This window comes from Rousettus aegyptiacus, unplaced genomic scaffold, assembly GCF_014176215.1.
Source record: "Rousettus aegyptiacus isolate mRouAeg1 unplaced genomic scaffold, mRouAeg1.p scaffold_m13_p_6, whole genome shotgun sequence".
In the NCBI taxonomy this organism is placed as follows: domain Eukaryota; kingdom Metazoa; phylum Chordata; class Mammalia; order Chiroptera; family Pteropodidae; genus Rousettus; species Rousettus aegyptiacus.
Window position 1 is genome coordinate 64873337 of NW_023416309.1, and position 10620 is coordinate 64883956.

The window sequence follows — 10620 nt, forward strand, 5'->3', positions numbered from 1 at the left end:
CATTTTAATGTAAATAACTATAATAATTATATAAGGAATAATTATAATACAAATAACATAAATAACTTATAAAAAAATTTATATTTTCCAAAACAAACTTAGTAAGAAGAGTGGCACTGTTTTACATTTTGCAAATCTTCATCATCTGGCTTAACAGGAGAGAGCCAGATTCTAGTATCTGCTTCTGCAGTCGGTTTGTTGTAGGCTCACATGTCGTGTAGCCTCTGGCAAACTCCATTGTACACTTGTGAGAGAAGGAGAGGGAAAAAAGCAACTAACATCTTAGTGTTATTATGGAAGTGACTTTGACCTTCCATGCCCTAGGCCACACTTTGAGAATCCCTGGTGTGAATAATAGTAAGATAATGTATGTACAGTGTATGTCCTAGGGCTCATAATGAAGTAAGGGCTTAGTATGTTATAGTTTCATGCAAAAAGCACAAGAAGCACATAAAGGTATAATTCCAACCCTGGATAAAAATAATCATTGAGTTCTTAATTTTTGCAAGGCACTCTGCATGCATTATCTTAGCTAATCTTCCCAACTGCACTTTACTTCCTCTTATACAGATGAGGCAACTGAGGCCGAAAGAGTTTATGTGGCTTTCTGAAGCTTATCGAGCTAATGGGTGGTGGGGGGGTGGGATCACGATACAAACTTGAGAAGACTGGGTCCAGATGCCAGGCTCTGATTCCAGCAGTGTGAAGAAGGAAAGATGTGCCCAGTGGGGGGGTCTCTTGGGGTAGGGGGCTTCCTCGGATTTTCTCCTAACTGTTCCCCAGTCTGCAGCCTAGGGCAGCCGGAATGTACTGGGACTGCTGTTGGTATTTTCCAGTTGTCCTGAGAGCCAAAGGAGCTGCCCTGAGGGAACCAACAAGTCAGAGAGAAGGGACTGGAATGGGGGTGGGAGGCTGATGGTCCCTCAGGAGGCGAATGGAAGGCGGTATTCTTGGCCTTCCTCTGCTCCATGCTCAGACCTGTGGTGGTGGTGGTAGCTTTGCCTACCGTGTTATTTCCACCTTCCCCGCAACCTGGTGACCTCTGGCCTGGGCTTCTCCTTGGAGGCAGGGACTATAAAGGATGAACTCACCTTGGGTTCAAGTCTCAGTCTCCTAACTCAGACTCACTTGAATACTGTGTGACCTTGGACAAGTCAGTGAACTTCTCAGAGCCTCATTTTTCTCATCTTCAAACAGGGAGCCTAGTGGTGGTGGCCAGCAGTAATTGAACACCTGCTGTGTGCCGGGGTACCATGTGAGCACTTTACCACCCATCTTCAACTTATCTGCATTCCCCAGCATTTAGTCTTCCAGGAAGGTGCAAAGATCGCATCTGTTTTGCCTAACACCTGCCTTGCAGTGAGGATTGAATGAGACTGTGTGCAGAATACATGTAGTGACAATAATGGGCACTCAGGACCTCTTTTCCCACCATGTCCAGGCGAGAGATACAGGAGTACATCCCAGCCCAGCTATATCACACCATGGCCAGTTCGGCCTGGCTCAACCTGGTCAGCCAGCACCGGCAGCAGACACAGGCACTCAGCCCCCACCAGGCCCGTGCCCAGTTTCTGGGTAAGAGTCAGGGGCTGGGGGAAATAATTATAGGGGATTGTGCTGAGGAGGGGATTCTAGAGGGTGGAGACAGAGAAAGATTTTTCTTTGCACAAAGGTATTTTCAGTGTTAGCCAAGCCGAACTGCCTAGAGAGAACACCTTTCTAAAATTATCACCAAGGCATCACCTAGGCCCTGGGTGGCCTTGGGCAGAGAGAGCTGGCAATTGGGGAGAATTGCTACAAGTGGAGAGAGAGGACAGTGCTGAGACATGAGGCTGGGGAGGCAGGAGAGGCAGGAGGAGACCCAGAATGAGGACTCCTTTGCCAGCCACAGTGAGAGAAGACATGGGCAGCAGGCAGCTGTGCAATTGAGGGCTCTGGTTGCCACTGATGAGTCCCTCCCTCTGACTGCCCTTCTTGCACTCTAGGCCTCCTCAGTGCCTCACCCATGTTTGGCTCCTCCTTCTTCTTCATCCAGAGCTGTAGCAATGTTGCCGTGCTGGCCCCCTGCATCCTTGCCATCAACCAGAATGGCCTCAACTTTCTCAGCATTGAGACCCACGTGAGTTGCACCAGCCTGACACTGCCCCCTCACCTGCCTCCTCTGAGCCCCACCCCTCAGAGGAGCTGAGATCTCCAGGTGGATGCCCAGCTCCACCACTTATACCTGTGTGACTCTGGGCACATCCCCCCTGCTCTCTGAGCCTCATTTCCTCCTCTGGAGCATGGGGTTGATAGAACCCACCCCATGGGGCTGTTGTGAACCTAGAATGAGATAAAACACATACTAAGCATTCAGATAGTATATTTGTCAGCTCCAGCTGCCATAACAAGGTACCACAGACTAGAGGCTTCAGCAACAGAAATTTCTCACAGTTCGAAAGTCTAGAAGTCCAAGAATCAAGTGCCAGGAAGGTTGGTTTCCTCTGAAGCCTCTTTCCTTGGCTTGCAGATGGCTGTCTTCTCCCTGTGTCCTCACACAGCCTATTTCGTTCAAACTTCTTTTCATAAGGACACTAGTCAGGTTGGATTAGGACCTACTTCTTTAAAGGCCCAATCTTCAAATATAGTCACATTCAGAGGTGTGGGGGGTTAGAGCTTCAATATATGGATCTGGGGGAACATAATTAAGTCCATAACAAATAGGACCTGTTACCCCCTTTTTTAGTTCTTCTTCCAGAACTGGAACCTGAGATGAGGACTCTGGGGCAAGTGGTTTATGGAGGTGATTCTAGGAAACAGTGGAGTGAGAAAGTACAACTAGGAAGGGATGTCTCACACATCTTGGGAAGGGTGTTTAGCAAGCAAGTTCCTGCTTTGGTAACTGGAGACCTGGGAGACAGCATGGAACACATCCCTCAGAATATGCCCTCTAGCCTAGGTACAAGGGAGCTGGAGTGTCTAGCCACCACATTAACCAAGGCATTCACTCTCATTGCTCTGGCTTTCCCTTTTTTGCTCCAAGTTTGCTCCTGGGGATTAAAAGAACACTCCAGACAAAGAGGTACATGTGTTAAGCAGTGGCTTTGATGTGAAGGTCAGGGCAACCCATATCTACAGCACTCCTAGATCCCAAGCATTTAGAACAGTGCCTGGTACACTGTATATCTTGTTGAATCAGTTTTATAAGTGAGATCCAGAGAGGTAAGGCATTGACTTGCTCCAGGTCATATAGTAAGTCACTGGGGAACTGGTACTCAAACCAGGGCATCTTGCTTCCTACTGATCTGATCTGCAGGGGAGGGAGGGGTAAGGGTGGGTGAGATCATCTCACCTATAAGCCTGTCTGCTCCCCTCCCCACCAGGAGCTGATAGTGAAGCTCCCCCTGAAGGAGATCCAGTCAACACGGACCCAGCGGCCCACAGCCAGCTCCAGCTACCCCTATGTGGAGATTGTGCTGGGGGATGTGGCAGCCCAGTGCACCATGCAGTTGCAGCTGGAGCAGGTGGGTCCTGCCCCAGGACCCAGGCCTTGTCACCCAGCCCCTCACTCCCTTATTCTGCTCACCGGGCTCTTCTCTGAGCCTGGCTCCAAGATAAGTCAGCTCCTTGCTATGACCCAGGGAGCTACCGCCGGCCCAGTGCAGGGGACAGAACTAACCTAATACTGCACAGAATTGCAGGTCATTAGGGTAGTCTTCCAGTGAAGCACCTTAGTGGTGGGATCATGGGAAATAGTCCAGGGTTTTTACAGAATAGTGAGGAATTTGATGGAGAACCTGGTAGACACAGCCAGGGCAGGAGAGGTCTTAAAAATCCTTGAATGTCAAGCTAAGACTGCAGATTTCTCTTGAGGGCATTAGGAAGCCATAGAAGGTTGATGAGAGAGCAGGAACACAGAAAGTCTGAGGAGTTCACCAGGGCTAAGGCTTGGAAGATGGTTTGTGGGGCCTGGGATTGAGGATGAGGAGAGTGGGGTCCCCATGTGACAGACAGGGAAACAAGCCCACCTGCCCTGTCCCTAATCATACATGCAACAACTATGGCTGCTCCCTGAAGGTATGGCTGACCTCTAGGCTCCTGTCCAAGTATCACAGATTGCTGGGGGTTGGGCAGGACCAGGGTTCTCGCCCTGTTGAAAAGATGATTGAAGCTCACAGAAGGGGTAGAATTGGGGCTGGGACCCACACTCTACCCTTGCCAGTCTACCACATTTGTCCTCAAGATCTGGGCCCAGGACCATACCCCTTTTCCCCCATGCCAGGGCCTGCCTTGAAGGGTCTGATTTCTCAGGGCAAGAGAGAAGAGTTCTCATGGCCCCAGCCCTGCCTCTGAAGGACAGGACCAGAAAAGAACCCCTATGGCCTCCTGTGCCCCTTGGTGAACCTGTGACTCAGGGCTAGGCTCCCCAGTCGGCTTTCTACTACACTCCAATTCTTTTCCTGCCATGATTACCCTAGTTCTGGCTTTACCCTCTGGCCTTGCTTGCATCCCAGAACCTTCCTCTCTCCCACTTTAGCAAACCTGCCTCCTTGTACCTGCCAACAACCTTTTCCTACTTGGGCTCCTTTCCTGGGGCCTTCTCCCCAGATAGCCTCTGAATGTTACTGAGTCTTGGCCTGTCCCCCAGCACCCTCTCTGGCCCTGAGGCTTCCAAAACCATCTGTTGTCATCAGCCCCCATACTTCTGTCTCCTGCCGTGAGCCCCCTGCATCTTCCTTGGAGACCAACAGTCCTCTTCATCTTACCTCCCAACCCTCCCGAGCACTCGGGCCCCCAAACCCAGGAGCCCTTCCCATCGCTGTCCCTCCTCTCATTATCTCCATGGCCCTCTGCTCACTCTCCCCAGCTTCCCTGGCCTCTTCCTGCTCCCTGATGCCAAGTTTGCCTTCCCCTCCCACCCCAGACCCTTTTGCACTTATTGCCTCCTTTACTTGGAATGTTCGCTCTCCTCCTCTATTCATCACAGGCCTCCTTCCCTTCCTTTATTCGAGTTTCAACACTAACATCATCTAGAAGTCTTCCCTGACAATCCTCTTTTTTTGCCTCAGTAGCCCTGACTATGACTTGCAGATCATTTCATCTAGTTATTTTTTTGTTTATGTATTATTGTCTCCCCGACCAGAATATCAGCCCCAAGAGGGCAGGGCTGTGTCTATTTTGTCCATACTATGTTCATAGCACAGTACCCAGCACATAATAGATGCTGAATAAGTGGATGGATGACCAATGGAGTCCTTTTTGGCTTCTCTACTTCCTTGCAGCCCCACTGACCTCTTTATGCTACCACCTCTGCCTCTCACATGTAGAGTGGGGGACACATCCATTCATTAATTCATTCAATACATAACCATTGAGCATCTCTCTGTAGCAGGCTCTGCACCAGCTGCAGAGATACTGAAGTGATTGAAATCCCCTGATCACTGGCTCTCACAGAGCCTTGAGTCTCGTGGGAGAAATAGATATCAAAGAATTTCTCCAATAAACCACCATGATCAGTGCTGAGACAGTGTACTTGAGAAGTACTGGGAGGTAATCAGGAAGGCTTCCAGGAGGAAGTGATATCTTAATGCAGCAATGATTCAGCCAACAGATCTGGGTCTCTATCCCACCTACCTCTGACTGTGTGAGGGGATCCTAGTGATGCCTGGAGCACTGCAGCATGTGGATAGGAAGATTGGCTGGAAGAGAAGGTCCCCATTTTATACTCTCTGATCTCATTAGCTGAGGTGGCCCCAGGGTGGAGCAGCCACAGCTAACCTCAGCAAGAGCACTTCAGAGTGTGGCCTTGGGCATCCAACCACCTGGGTTCAGTCTCTACCACTTACCAGCTGTGAGATCTGAGGCAAGTGGCTTCATGGTTCTAGCCTGTTTCCTAGCTTGTGGAATGGGATCTAAGAGTGTATGCCTCATAGAGACACTATTGGGTTTAGAAGGGGTAGGAGACAGGAAGCTCTCAGGACAATGCCTGGCCCACAGCTGCCTTTCAGTAAGTGCTGCCCTCATTATTTCTACCCTCTCTCTGAGCAGTTCCTACTGGCCCTCTGGACATTCTCAGGGGGATTCCAATTGGCTGTGCTCTGAGAACCACTCACAGATAGATTTTCCACGGTTCCCTTTTGCTCCCCCTGCTCCAGTTGGGAGCTCTGAGGCTGGGTCACTGTGTATTTTGAGCTGTGGGTGTCAGGTGGTAACCATGGCAACATATAGTTAGAAACTGTTACCATTTATTGACTGGACTAATATTTTTAAGATCGAAAGGATTCACATATAATAAAATCCCATGGAATCCTCACCACAGCCTGTGAAGCAGGGTAAATTGAAACCCTACAGATGAGGCCACTAAGGCTTAGAGAGGTGAAGTAACTGGCTTCAGGTCACACAGCTCACATGAAGCAAAGCTAGCAGATGTTCTTAGTCTCCTGCTTGCTTACCCCTTCCAGCCTGCAGCCCAGCATTCCTCCTTCTAGCATCTCATGCTCCTCCCAGGACTCTGGAGAAAGTAGGGAGGCTGGTCTCCACCTCTCTCCCAACCACATCTTACCCCAAGGTGCTAGCTGGGGAAGTGTTGGGTGGGGTGTGGACTCTCACTGTCTCTCCTGCAGGGCCTGGAACTATGCCGTGTGGTGGCCGTGCACGTGGAGAACATGCTCAGTGCCCGGGAGAAGCGGCTCACATTGCCCCCCAGTGAGATAACACTGCTCTAACCCAGCCCCAGGCATGCAGCTGCCCTCTGATAGAATGCTTTGCTGTGTGGCCCTGGGGGAGTTACTGGGCCTTTCTGAGCCAGTGATCCTTGTAAAGGGTCAGAACCTTGGGGGAGACCAAGAGGTGGTAGGAGGAGTGACCCAAGTCCCCAGGAACCCGAGAAAAACCATCTAGAGTTGGGAAAGAATAGCAGCATGTAACCTAGGGTCAGATAGCTGGAGGAACTTCCAAAGGCTGGCCCATAGGGCCTCCTGCCACATACTCACTGAGAGCCCTGCCCCCAACTCCCACCTGAGGCAGGAAAGCCCCACACCAGTGGCCTGGATGAACTGGACTTTGCCTTTAGTTTACCCTGGGTCTGATGTTCAAATGTGTTCTACATCCCAGCCCCTCACATGTCTTCCTTGGGTGCCCCCCGCACTGCCACTCAGTTTGGATTTGTGACCTTTGGTCATTTCGTGCAAATAAAAAGGTTTCCCTGGCAGCCACCATTCCCTCATGGAGTTGCTGAGTGGCTAGAAAACAAGTCTGAGAGATGAGGCACGAGTTGGAGGCCTAGTTGTGCTCACTGCCCATGAACAGACTTCCAGAAGAGACATCTGTCCTTACCTCTCCCTGCAGACCCCTGTGCTCCTGCTCTACACTCCTTGGGTAGCCCTAACCCCAGGCTCCCATCACTGGATGGGCCACACAAGGTTCAAGAGTGGTCTAATAGAGGGAGCGTGAAGTTTCATGTCAGGGGCTGGAGAGGGAGAAGTCTGGGAAAGAGATCCCTAGAGAATGGGACTCTGTGGTTGAGTTTCAAAGAATGAATAGGAGTTTGCTAGGAATAGATGGAGGGGAGAGGAATGAACATTCCAACAGAGAAAATAGTGTTTGTTCCCTACTATATCGCCCAGAGCCTCTAAAAACAATGCCTAACACAAAGTAGGCACTCAAAAAATACTTGTCACATGAATAAAAGAATAAACGAATGTTGCTGGTGCTTTGGGGAACTTGTGGGGGAGGGGAGCAGGAGTCTTGGGAGAGGAAATCTGGATAGTTATGTGGGGGCATAATTGGCTGGAGAAAGGATTTATTTACTTATTTGATACCTATTAAGCACTTATTGTGTACTAGGCAAATGCCGGTCACTGGGAGTTGCTCGGTTAAAGTATAAACCAGAATAAAATCTCAAAGTGGGAATTAGCTAGGTGATTAGGGTAGGAAAACAGCATGTACAGGAACCCTGAAGTGGACATTACTTAGGGGATGGACATTACTAGTGCAAGGACTTGAGATTGAAGAGGCTGGCAGGGGTGGATTGGGTAAGGTTTTGCAGGATACACTACGGATTTAGGATTGTATCCTAAGAGCCATGAAGACCCTTCAAAGGTTTTTCAGTGAGGGCAAGGGGCAATCTGCTCAGTTGTACTCTGAAAAGGTCATTCTGACTACAAAGCAGGGTGCATGTAGGAGGCAGAGACCAGAGGGGAGGCTGCCGCAATGTCAGCTGGGAAACAGTGGTATGGGCACTGGTGGTGGTGACAAGGGTGGGGAGAAGTTAACTTGGGAGAGACTTAGGAGGTCCAATGGGCAGGACTGGGAAATCAGTCAGACCGTCCTGAGACAGGAAGGGTCAAGGAAGAGATGCCACAGGACCGTTCCACTTTTACCACTGCCTTAGGTTGGCTTCCCCCAGAAACAGCCCCAAAATGAAGAGTCCAGTACACATAGCTGATTTGGGAGGTCAGGTAAGTGGGGAAAGAGCTAGAAAGAACTACTCCTGCTGTAGTAGCTCTGCCCATGTGAGAAGTGAAAGACCTTTTGGGATTCAGAATACGACTAGGCTGTGTGAATAAGGCAACTTGAAAGTGAGTCCTCCAGGTCAAGTTGCCCCAGGTGAAACACATGGAACTGAAAGGAACCTCTTAGCCCATCCCTAGCCAGACTACAGATTTATGAGCTGGATAAGTGACTGTTGTCTCAGTTTTGGGGTACTTTGTTACAAAGAATTGGATAACCAAAACATCAGGGCTTTTGGGCTTCAGGACCTGGGCCTTAAGGCATAAGGCTCATGCTTTAACAGCTGTCGTGGTGACTAGTGGCATCAGTGAATTGAGCTCTTTTAAGAGAAGGTAGCAATTCCTGTGAGGCAGAGTGGAGAGTTAGGGGTGGCAGGAAAGTCAGACTCCCTACCCCAGACACCCTAGGGGTACACACTGGTCTAGAACTCCAGGTAGATGTGGGGAGATCTAGAGAAGAGGGAACCAAGTCCCAGGGTTTCCAGCCTAGCATGGGGTTAGAACAACACAAGGGAAATGTCTGGGTGCCATGGGAGCCTGAGACAGTCAACTGGTGAAAGCTTGCAATTACAGCTGAGTGTAGCAGGATGTACCATATGCGCATGCTTAAAAGTAACTGGAAGAACCTCTGCTGCCTCTCTGTGAGATAGGGGGCTGACTTGGCCAGGTTCCAGTATCTACATACTTAACCCACTGGTCTTCCTCTGCCCAGGTGTGCCTCCTCCTGCCTAGGACCCACAAGAATCTTAAGAAAATTTTGGTTTGGTAGTTAAAGGCCCAAGTTGTGGAGCCAGAAATCCCTGCGTTCAAATTCCACACCTGTATGCTGGTTAGCTGTATGGTCTTTTGCAAGTTGCTTGCCCTCTCTGAGCCTCTGCTTTCCCTCTCTGAGCCTCTGCTTTCTTCTTTGGAAGCATTGACAGAATCTTTAGGACAAGTGCTTTCTAAGTGGTCATCATTATGTTCCACATGGGATTCAAATGGATGTCTGGAGTGGGAAACTTTTTTTTTTAAGAAAGCTAATTTTCATCAAGTTTTTACTCTATACTCTGTACATGTACTAACCCATTTAATCCTCAAAATATCCCAACGAGGTTGGTACTATTATTGCCATTTTGTATGTGGGGAAACTGAGGCCCATAGTAGTGAAGCAAGTACCTACTTAGTGGCCTAGCCAAGATTCAAATGTAGGCAGCTGGATTCCACAGTCTGTGCTGTCTGTCACTGAGGCTCAGAGAAGGGAGGGCCCTGATTCCAGAATACAGTCAGGTAGGAGCACATGGTAGCTTCCAATGAGAGTGTCTAGGATGGGAGGGGCTGTTAAAATCTAGAAAAGAGGTGATTTGAATTTTTGCCGGGGCTCCCTAGGGGAGTCTCTAGAAAGACTTTCTGATTCCTGAGGTAGTGAGCTCTCTGTCAAGCAGGTGTGTGAACAGAGTATAATGTCCCCCTGTTGGAAGGCAGTGTAGAGTTGGGTGCTGGGCTCCTGAAGGGCGTGAGGCCTCCCAGCCAAACAGCCTATTATGAAGGTAAGGAGCCCCTGCCCAGATGTTCACTTAGTATGGCACAGGCAAGACTGGAGCCATAACCTAGGCTTTGCTGCCCACTGGCTGCCTTCTCACTACCTATGGCTGCCTTCCTACCACCCCCACCACCACCAGCAGCACCCCAGGACAGGAGCCAAAGTTACTATAGGCTTCATGCCTGCCTCACTTTTCCTCTGCACCTGCTGCTTGGAAGGGAGGGTAAATCAGCAGGGAACCTGGGGACAGAGCCCAGGTGTCCAGGATTCCCCATCCCACAGACTTTGCTGGCCTGGCCTTGCCAAGTCACTACACAATAACCCCCACCTCCAACAGGGACTGGTAGGACTGTTTACAAATGCAAAGACTGAAGCCAACTCTGCTTAACATACATGACTTCATTTCATCCTCGAACTACCATAAGAGGTGTTATTTCCATTTTATAGACCAGAAGACTGTGGTTCAGAAAGGGGAAGTCACTTGCTCAGAGTCGTACAGCCATACAGCCCCTCAAGAGGTCAAGATTCAAATCCACGTCTCTCAGATTCCAGAGGCAGGTGCTTATGCTTTGACAAACTGCTGAGGGGATCGGGGCGGTGGAGAGGGCT

At 49.8% G+C, this 10620-nt stretch overlaps 1 protein-coding gene across 1 annotated transcript in view; it reads left to right on the forward strand.

The window, feature by feature from the left end:
• Positions 1-7671, forward strand: part of MYO15A (myosin XVA) — a 55016-nt gene extending 47345 nt beyond the window's left edge. The window contains exons 62-65 of the mRNA XM_016145201.2: positions 1442-1575; positions 1986-2119; positions 3363-3503; positions 6603-7671. Coding sequence (XP_016000687.2) covers positions 1442-1575; positions 1986-2119; positions 3363-3503; positions 6603-6704 — 511 coding nt within the window. The 3' untranslated portion in view covers positions 6705-7671. The remainder of the gene's footprint in view (positions 1-1441; positions 1576-1985; positions 2120-3362; positions 3504-6602) is intronic.
• Positions 7672-10620: the final 2949 nt, after the last annotated feature.